Source organism: Hydra vulgaris, chromosome 12 (assembly GCF_038396675.1).
Source record: "Hydra vulgaris chromosome 12, alternate assembly HydraT2T_AEP".
NCBI classification, from domain to species: Eukaryota; Metazoa; Cnidaria; class Hydrozoa; order Anthoathecata; family Hydridae; genus Hydra; species Hydra vulgaris.
The window spans coordinates 21,108,590-21,120,000 of record NC_088931.1 but is presented as its reverse complement, the minus strand read 5'-3'; the positions used below and the strand labels follow the sequence as shown (position 1 = coordinate 21,120,000).

Sequence of the window (11,411 nt, the reverse complement as noted above, 5' to 3'; positions counted from 1 at the left end):
ATGCTGCACCCTAACTAACACTGCCTCTTTGTCACTGCCAGTTTTTCTAGCCTGGCTACCATCTGAAAGCAAAGCCATGAATGACTTTTTCTCAATAATGGCTGCAATCTTCTCCGTAATTGTTTCACCGATGCAGTGTATAAATTTCCTGGCTAAAATAAAATATGGCTATTTTAAAATAAAAATAGCTTTTCTATTAGTCTATTGTTACATCATAGCCACCAACACAGCTTTAAAGTTTGCGGGGGAGGGGGGGACTCCCTAATTTTTTAAAAAAATCATCCATTTCTAAAAATAATTTCCATGTTTGTAAAAATAATCCTTCATTATATTATAATAATATAATTTTTGTGTACAGACTCAAAATATCGCAAATTTTTTACATCTCCAGCACTAAAAAAAGTTGTCTACGGCCTTGTTTATATATATATATATATATATATATATATATATATATATATATATATATATATATATATATATATATATATATACAGAGAGAGAGAGAGAGAGAGAGAGAGAGAGAATACCTGCATTTTTGTTACTTTTGCCTCGCAATAATTTGACACTGTTGTCGCGTTGAACTTTTATGAGCACTTCAAAATTGCTATGCAGCATAGCCGGATGCATAGCCAATTCGTAAGCGGTCCGCATTAACTTTAAATAAGCTTCATTGACATCTCGGCTTATTGATGAGATGTCGTTAGTTTGTTTTCGCTTCAAAGGAGATTTATCAAAATTTTCTAATTGTATTGCCTCTATATGCGATGATGTTGACAAATGTCTCTTTACCTTGGATAGAAATTAAAAAAATAACACAACTTTTTATAGCATCCTAATTCTAACATTCTTGTTACATCCTAGATTTCTAGAATATAGACACCATGACTATTTTTTATAGTAAACATATAAATCAATAAATTATACCTGATGATGTGTCACAACATTAGTTCCTTTTGAAAAAGCATTTAAAGAATTTTTGGCACACCCAAACGTGTCAGAGATATTCTCACGCTTAGAACATAGCTTACACTATATTTTGACGACTGTGTAAACACTGTTGACTGTTATGACATCATAACCAAGTAAATCGTATTTCCAGGATAAAACAGTTTGTAAAGATTTTGTGATAGCTTTTGTACTCATTTCTCTCGCCTGAAACCCTGATCTGTTTTTATCAATGATCGTCTTTTATTGCATTGCAAAAAAGTACTTAGGAAATGTTGTGGTATTTTAATTGTAATTACGGAACAAGTTTGATGTAAGAATAAAATCATTTCAAATGCAACACGGAAGAGATAATTAATGGAATGATTGGTTTTAAAGATTTTGCATAAAACAAACGACCCCAACAGCTGCCAAATGGCATTGATGTCAAATTTGGGCATCTTATAGATGACAAAATAATATAAAGTGCATTTGTGTAATCGATTTTAAATCTTTCAAAGTTTCAAATGATTAAACTACTCATAAATACGATTTATTATTTTAATAACTTGTAACATTTACAATAATATAAATATATTTTCAAAATAGATTAAAAAGTTTTTCTGTCTCGTTCCTCGACTCGTCTCAAATATCGTTGCTGAAAAAAATAAACACCCTAAAAATAAGAAAAAAAACATATAAAATAGTTTGGATAATAATCTAACAAGAATTACAGACGCATTTTTAAAAAATCGCTTGTGGTATTAAATATTTCGGTGGTCTAAATATTACGCCGCCTGAGGTGTTACCCCCTCCCTCCTACAACTTTTTTTACAACTGATTTATATTTCTTTTGTATTGTTAAACGGATATCAAGTTTATGTATTCCTATTTTTATGTAAAACAGCATTAAAGCCAGAATATATTGTAACAAGAAAAAATATATATTTAAATTTTGTGAAAAATTTGTAATAAAAAAAAAAAAATCAAAATTAGAAAAAAAAAAATGTATAATAAAAAAATAAAAAATTTTGTTATAAGAAAAAAAAAATTAAAAAAAAAATATATATATATATATATTATTTTTATGTTATTGTTTCCTTATTAATGATAAGAATAAATTATTAATAAAAATAATAAAATAATACAACAAATTAGTTTGATTTTTTCCTCGGCTTTTTATTTTTGTGTCATTTTTTTTATATGCTTAATATGCGTGGCCGAGTTTTCCAAAAAAAAAATAATATCCGTGTTCACTCAAGGCGTGTGACCGCACGCCTCTCCTGGGAAGACCTGTGTATATATATATATATATATATATATATATATATATATATATATATATATATATATATATATATATATATATATATATATATATATATATATATATATATATATATAGGCCTTGTTTAAAAGCATTAAGCGTAGAGCAATTTACATACGCCTTAAACATATGTAAATTTTTATGTAAGCAAAAAGTAAAATTTTTATGTAAGCAGTAACTTTTTATGTAAGCAGTAAGCGATTTTGGTTAAGCTACTTTTTATAATTTTTTAACTTTTATATTATACTATAAGTGGTAAGATAAAAGAAGTAATTAATTTTTAAATAAGTCACATTAACTTTTGAAAGATGCTTGTATAAAAATATTTGTTACAAAAGTTTGAATGGCAATTAAAGTGCTATCTAAATAAAAATTTAAATTATAAATTTAAATAATAAATTTTTTTATTAGTAAATTTTTTACTAATGAAAAAAACTCAAATAAAATTAAAAGTTTATTTTTATTTTTACTTTTTCTTTGTTTGAAGCAAAGATTATGGGAACATAATTTTATTCTGATAAAAAATATGATTTAATTTAAAACTAATTTAATAAAAATATATAATTTTATTCTGATAAAAATAAATTTAAATAAATATAGTAAATAAATTAACATAATTTTTTTATTTGTTATTCACTAAATTTTTATAAATAAAAAATCATTTGTAGCAAAGCCGCTATTAGAAATTTAAGAAATAATCATTTTTAAAACTCAAAAATTTAACATGTTTCAATTCATTTATACAAATGTTGAGGAAAGAAAGAAATTTGTTAATACCAAACATTTTTAAAATGCAATATTAAATTTAATTATTTAATATTAACAAAAAAAATAAACATTCCTTTATAGTAATAATAAAAAAGCCTTTAAACAACATTTAACTTGTTTTGCAGTAATTAATATTATTGCAGTAATTTAAAAAGTTGATGTCTTTAAAAAATAAAAAAATAAAGAGAATTTTATATATATTTAAACAATTTTAAAATGTATTCTACAAAATAGCATGCTCAATGTTCTTAAAAGAACAGAGCAATTATAAATTAATAGAAAATCACTTAACAAAAATTTTTTTCATTTAACACTGTGTTACATCAATTTCTGATGAGTCTTTATTGATGAAACACAGTATTAAATGAAAAATTTTTTTAAGAACATTAAGCATTTTATTTTGTAGAATACATTTTTAAACTGTTTATATATATATATATATATATATATATATATATATATATATATATATATATATATATATATATATATATATATATATATATATATATATATATATATATATATACACATATATACACATATATATATATATATATATATATATATATATATATATATATATATATATGTTTATATATATATATATAAACATCCCCTTCCCTGCATTAAACATGCAAAAATATATGTTTCTTTAAGATTTGAAGACTTATTTTGTACTTTATAATTATTGTTACTATAAAAAATTAAATAGTGCTCAGTTGGAAAAGTTAGATACAGAAAAAAATATTTTATAAGGTGCTTAAATAGCAATATTTAACCTGATTGCAGTGTAAAATATATATCACAAGATCTAGTATTTTTCAATATCTAATTTTTTTTTTACTATCAATGCGTTTGGATCAACTATAAATGTTTTGGTCAAACACAAGTTAAAAAACACAACATTAAAATGAATGTTTTATTTAATTAAATAAAACATTTTTTTTAATGTATTTTTTTTAATGAATTTGTTTTTGATTTTATTATTATATTTAATTCTCAATAAATAGTTAAAACAAAATTCTAAATTAAATAACCAAGATAAAAGCTTTTACATTGAACATTTTTATTAAATTCTAAAAAATGCAAAAAACTAACATTTTATTCTAATCCTTAATAAAATAATTGAGATAAAAGGGAAAAAATAACCATTTTATTAGTTCTAAATAAAACAATTAAAATAAAATCTGCAAATATGTTTTATTTAATTTGCTAATAAAATTGTAAAATGTTCATTTTGAAAGAAAAGTGGGCAAACTCTGCGTTTGTTTCTCTCTCAATTTTATGTTACATGTCTGCAGTTTGTTGATTTGTTGAATCCTGTTTCTAAATTTTTTGCTGAACTAAAACAGTTTTAGGTTTTCAAGTTTTTAGCTGACCTTCATTTTCCTAATTTCAAGGCTAATATATATATATATATATATATATATATATATATATATATATATATATATATATATATATATATATATATATATATATATATATATATATATATATAATATTTATACAGGAGTTTTATGATGATCTGCAAAACGTACTAATATCAGACAGAGAAGGTAGATAAATATGATCAATAACTTATGGAACAAAAAAAAAAAAAAATTATTTGGATTAAGGTAAAAATTGATAAAAAAAAACAAATAATAATTAGTAGGCAATTTACTCTAAGAAGTAAAGAACTTCTTTTTTCTGTTATTTTAATTAAATATGTTAGCATTAGTTAAATATAAATTATCAGTGCTTTATAAAACATCAGATCAGTGCTTTATAAAACATACCCTTTAATAGTCACATTGTTGATTAAAAAAAAAGTTTAATCTGAGATTTAGCATAACATTTGTAAACAAAAAAATAAAAAATAAAAATAAACAAAAACAAAAATCTCAAAAGCTTATTACTAAAAAAAAGTAAATTGAATTATAAAATTTTTTACTGAGAATTATTTGTATGTAAAAAAAAGTAAAAATATCCAAATTACTTACCCCAAGTTCTTCAATATGTGCTGGAGAAAACTGTTTCCAAATAATTTCATTTTTTTTTGTGTCTGATATAATAAAACTTACAGGAAATTGATTTGAGTAGCTTTCATAAGATCGCTCTGGACTTTGAACACTTGCACAGCTTGTTTCTACATTTGCACTGGATTCAAATGAACCTTTTGAGTCATTAAATGTCATATTTGGTTTCGTGCTTTTATTTTCTTCATTTACTGACTGGACATCAGTAATAATTGAACTATCCAAAGATTCAGTTGTAGGTGTTGCTGAGGAAGAAATTAGAGGTATATCAGCATGATTATCAGAGGCCTGAAGGAGCTGAGAGCTACCAATAGGTGAGACTACATAAAAATATGCCTTTGACATTTCCAAACCCAAAGCAGAATAGTCTGAGTTGACAAAAAAGCTTTGACCATCAATAGAATTTATAATAGGATAAGAATCTGTTGTTTTTAAAATAGAATATTCCTCAACAGGTAAACTTTTATCACAAAAACTAATTGTCTCTTTAGCAACAGATTCTTTACCATCTTCTTGAATCAAGTCGATAATGCCTGATTTATCAGAATCTACAGAAAACGAAGGTGATGTGGCGATATATATTTCATCTTTATCATAAATTGAACGTTCTTGAAACAGGTGATCACTTTTTAACTCTTCATCTTCAGATGGTTCAAACAAACACACATAAATTTTGTTTTCATCTTCTCTATTGGGCATTTTTCATTTTTTATCTTACACTGTTGTTGTTTTTCAATAAATATATTAAATACTAAAAAATCATTGCAAGTATATGCATCACATATATAAGTATTACATTACATGTTGACCAAAAAAAAATCAAGCAACAATTAACTTAAATTAATTAAATTTTTACAAACTTTGTTTTTTTAAATAAACCAATATATTTATAACTATATTACAAATTTTAAATTAAGAACAAAAAAATATTAAAAACATGCAAACACTTTGACCTCAAAAAACTATAGTATTATGCAGCATACCATATCATTAGTTTCTTTAAACTTAGTATAAAAATAATTTTATAGATATAATTTGAACAGATAGTAACAGCAACAACAAAATATGTAAAAAACCTTAATTTAAGTAACATAACAAATGTTCCCTCAAAAAAAGAACAAAATAAATGTAGACACACAAATAAAAGGTTTTTTAACAAGAATTTTATTTTGGGTGATGAATTCTATTTTACTTTGTCAAACTCCACAGCTGTTGAAAATGAAGGGTATTATTCCAGTGACCCTAAAAATGTTAGGAAAGTATCAGTGGGACTTGCAATTAACTCTAAAACAGACTTGATAGCTAGTCTATGACTAGACCAGCAATCAAGCAGTCTGTTAATCAGTTAACAAAACTATTTTTTAAAAATCGCATTAAAAATATTTGCTTTTCTGGATTATGTTTTAAAGATAATACTTGATTTATCTAAATAATTTTAAATATTTAAAAATTAGTAGAATGAATCAAGTATTATTTGAAAGAAGTTACTCTAAAGACAGTACAGCATTTTGTGAGCTCAATTAAAGAAGATTTAATGCATTTCCTCTGAAAGGGGAAAAAAATTATTTAATTTTTTTTCATAAAAAAAAACAATATTAAAATGCAAGTTTTTTTTTTCAAGAAAAAAAATACTTACATTTTAATGTTTCATTGTAGTTCTATTTTTGATGAAACACCTGTTATATGTGTATTTTTGATGAAACACCTGTTAATCTGTATTTTTGATGAAAAACCTGTTGTATCTGTAAAAAATTTTACAATTTTTTAAGAATTTTAGTAACAAAAAAATATAAATAAAGTAAAAGCTACAAAAGAAATTGTATTTTCTTTTTACAAAAGTACCGAAAGTGTTAAATAATACTAAGTACGACCTTTTGGATATTTAAAACGCCACGAGATTTGATTAGGAATCCTAAAGAAATATTTAACAAATGAAGACCGATTTTTCAGTTTGTCCTTGTTTGAAGTCCATCTACGATTAAATTCAATAAATCTTCTGTAGACACGTGGAAAACCATACATTCTACCAATAGTATAAAATGTAGCTTTTTTACCAAACCATATTGCTAAGAGTGCAAGTGCTTTTTCCATTATTTTTGTTTAAAAAAATACATTCGTTAAACTTTGTTATCTTTTCTTTTGTATCATAGAGATTAACTTCAACAGCTCACTATAACAAAATGACTAAATACATCAGCAAATAAACCAAACAATTTAAAATTTTCTACTATATGTTAAATCAAATGATAAAAAAAAAATAAAAAAAGCATTACATTTCAGTCATCCACAATATCAACTAGATGGCTATGCCAATAAATTTACCAAAAGTTTTTTTTTAAGCAATAAGGTTGGTCAGCTCACCTGTTAAGATTTGTGTTTTAGAACAATAAGATACTCTTTGCTTTCTTTTAATTTATCATTTATTTTAATTGTTAATACAACTCTCTCTCAATCCTACAATTCTAAAAGTAAACCCTGAACAACACAGAAAAACAAGACAACTTCTACTATTATTTTGTTGATAAATAGCAATATACTAAGGAACCACCTTAAACCACCGATGGATCAAAGAGGATAATAATAATTTGCACTAGTTGTGAAAAAATGGTAATGGATATTGATAAGTTATTGTGACTTCCTGACAAATTGGTAGTTTATGAATAATATAAGTCATCTAGTTTATATATTTTGGAGTATAGCACATAAGATTGAAAGATGGGTTAATATTCAAAAAACTTGTTTATGGTAACCTCCTCATACTTGACATGCATATGTGATACCCAAAAATATAATTAGAATTAAAAAAAGAAAAATAGAGAACAAAGCAGCTTCATGAGATTTGAAAAATTGTGATTGACAGTAGTTACCGATAGAAGGAAAATTTTTCTTAATGATTTATTGATTTATAGTAAGTTAGTATCATCAGCAAAATCAAAAGCAGTTTTGAACTTAACTGAAATTTTTTGGTCATTATTGTATATTAAACATTTATTATTTTTCAAAAAGTTGACTTAGAAAAAAGAAAGAAGGGAAATGGGTTAGTAAATAGAAAAATATAGTATTGAACCTTTTTTCAATATTAAAATGGCTCGAAAATTCTGGAAATAGGCTATTATAAAATAAGTTGAAAAAACTAATTGAGTTTTTTATGATAGTACAGAGGCTTAGAGGTTATGTGAGAAACAAGAACAATTGTATATGAGTTGTTAAAAAGTCTTTTTTCATTTCTGAAAGTATTTTCAATAAAAAAAAAAAAGACTAGTCATCTTTAATCACTTGATAAAAAAAGTCATGATAATTTTACTTAAGTGAAATAATTGTCACACTTTAATGATTTTTTCAGAGCCGTTTTTAAAAAAAACTTTTATAAAAATAATAACTTTAGAAAAGGTAAATAAAAAAATAATAACTAAATTTAAAAAAACCTAATTAACATTATTTAATAAAAGTTTTTCCCTTATTTTTATTTCTAAAGTATTTAAAAAAACCTAATTAACATTATTTAATAAAAGTTTTTCCCTTATTTTTATTTCTAAAGTATTTAAAAAAACCTAATTAACATTATTTAATAAAAGTTTTTCCCTTATTTTTATTTCTAAAATATTTTTCCATAAAATGAAATACAAAAATAGAAAGCAAAAATACAATACTTTATGCTTACAAATGCTGTCAAGAAATAAACTTTATGTTGTTCTGAGCAAAATTTATTAAATACTAGAAATTATTGGAGACACTTTTTTCATTATTATGGAGGGAATTCAGATCTTTGACACACAATGTTAATAAAACAACTTTTGTATGATTTTTTTAAATAAATAATTTAGTATTTCTTTCATTTTTGTCATTTTAATTAAAATCAGTATTGACAGATTTTTGAACATTAAATGTTTTAATAAACACTACCTTCTTACAAATCTATACCTTTTATTTGTACGAACAACTTTGTTTGCTGTTTCTGTAACCTGTTTAATTTTCTAAAATATATCTACTTTACTTCTATGTTTTGTATGATGGACTCAAAAAAAAATTACACACTGAACATCAAACTGTTGGTATAACAATATTTATTACTTCATTTGATTTCATTGATAATATATTTCAATCCTAATTTTAAATCACATTAGCATCCAACTTCAACAATTAACTTTATAATCCAAGTATTTTTTAAATTCTGACTCTGGTTTTAAGATACAAACTCTGCAAAGTCTTATAGCAGTTGTTAATTTTTTAGAATGATTAACTAAAATATAATTCTAATATATTCCTAATATACTCATAACATATTCCTAATATACTCATTATATATTCCTAATAGTTGAGATGATATTTTAACATTATTTGATCAGTAGATGATCAATAAATCTTCTATTGCTTTATCCTTTAATGTATTATAAGAATCTCTGATATATATTTTTTAAAAAGATGGAATTAATTTAAAAAAGATCATTAAATAGTTTAAATCATAAAGAATAGCTATGACACGCTACAGGAGAAGTTAATTTGCATGTTTAATTTCATTCTAACCACCCTGTGTTGACATTAGAATGTATTTATGATTTTATCATTGCTGTTAACAAAACATTGTACTTTCAAGCCTACCATAAAAAAAAAACTAATTAAATTATTCTGCATTCAAGATTGAAGTTTTTAGATGTTAGTTTTCAATATTTAATAATTTGTATTACTAATTTATTCCTTTATCTTACTATGTTGAAATCAAAGTCAAGATCTTTAGGCTGAGTTTATGAAAAACTTTGCTACAGGTAACAAAGTTTAATCACTCAAGTATTATTAAGTCTAACAAAAAATGATTTTATAATATCTACTTTAAAAAAAGCAACAAAACAAATTAATCAATTTAGAGATTTAAAATTTTATTCGACTTTTTATAATTTTGTATATAGTGTTTTAAATTATAATTTAAAGATATATACAAATATATTTAGCGTGATATATTTTATATTTAAAATTTATATAAATTTTCATTACTTTGAATTACAAATGAAAAAAATATTACTTTGTTTGTTTTTTTCCAGATAATGGTGGTTATAAATAAGGAGGGGAGGGGAAGGAAATTTACCCTTTTTTAAATTATCTTTTACTTTATAACAAATACCATATTTTAAATTCAATACAATTATTTATTTTTTATTGTTTTTTAAGTTTTGAGTTGGATTTTTTTTTAAAAAAAAGTTTGTTTTTTCTGAAAATGTACCTGACTTTTAGAAACTGTCTTTGGGAATTATAAATAATTGCCTAATAAATTTTTTGATTTGGATCAATAAATATTTTTTGGTTGACGCTTATAAGAAAAAGTAAGAGAAAAAAAAGATGCCCTCATCGGTATCAGATGGTTTCTAGATCGTTTTGATTTTTAAAGAAAACAGAACAGCAGAACTTTTACAGCTCCACATATGCCATTTGTTAATAAAGCAAAATACCTTGCATCTTTTAAGCTACTATGGAAATAAAATCTTAATCAAAATTAGTATATTTTTTCATCAATAAAAATTGAATTAAAATTTTCCAGCACGCATTAAAATACCTGGATCCTAAGTAATCTAAAGTATTTTGAATAAATCAAAATAATGTTGTTATTGATTTTCAGTGATAATACAATGTAAAGAGATATTACTTTCAATGTAAGATTTCCAAATGTTTCTTTTTTGTTCGAACACGGAGTTTCACAAGGAATTTTTACTACAAAATATATAATGTAATTTACAACGAAGTATTAAGTCTGAAATAACTCGAGCCTTAAGTTGCAAAGTATACTTTAGGTTCAAACAACGGAATTCAATTCGATTACTACCATTATTAAATACGATATTGTAATTCAGATAACGGTCAGAGGATATAAATTGAATTTTTTTTAGAATTTCGATGGCTAAAAACGGCATCCATTAAACCAAAGAATTTGTCAAAATTAAAAGTGTATTTAAAAGTCCTTTACTCATATTTACTGGCTTGTTGCTTTAAAGCAATTTTACAGGTAATGGCTTACTTTTTTTATCAAGTAAATTGATAGCTTCACGGGAAATTTTATAATACAAGACAATAAAAACAATAACCACAGAATGCAAATTTATACTTTTTTTTTAATGACTTGCCTTGGGTCAGACAACTGTGGAGAAGTAATTGACCAGGAAGTTCACATTGCTTTTCTTACCGAAGTTGCTTACATAGCTGGAGGAGGCAGCGAACATAGGAAATTCTTATTCTGATGCCAACCAGCGCTCTAACCAATAAACCCATCTAAAGACTGCTAATTGGAAAATTAAACCAGAATAGAAAAAAAAACAATAAGTTTCAAAAATTCGGGTAATATTATAGATCTAATCAATATTTAAAATTTCAAGGTTTTT

The 11,411-nt window shown here is 23.9% G+C and overlaps 1 protein-coding gene and 1 long non-coding RNA gene across 2 annotated transcripts in view; both read right to left on the bottom strand.

The window, feature by feature from the left end:
* LOC101234776 (zinc finger protein GLI4) overlaps positions 1–5,833 on the bottom strand; it is a 22,745-nt gene extending 16,912 nt beyond the window's left edge. The window contains exon 1 of the mRNA XM_065812523.1: positions 5,011–5,833. Within this exon, the coding sequence (XP_065668595.1) occupies positions 5,011–5,745 (735 nt within the window). The 5' untranslated portion in view covers positions 5,746–5,833. The remainder of the gene's footprint in view (positions 1–5,010) is intronic.
* A 927-nt stretch (positions 5,834–6,760) lies between these two features.
* Positions 6,761–10,823, bottom strand: LOC136088572 (uncharacterized). Its single transcript, XR_010642275.1, has 2 exons — positions 10,682–10,823; positions 6,761–7,216 (listed from the first exon to the last, which is right to left on the bottom strand). It is a non-coding gene; the product is annotated as an uncharacterized LOC136088572 (long non-coding RNA).
* Between the last annotated feature and the right edge of the window lie 588 nt (positions 10,824–11,411).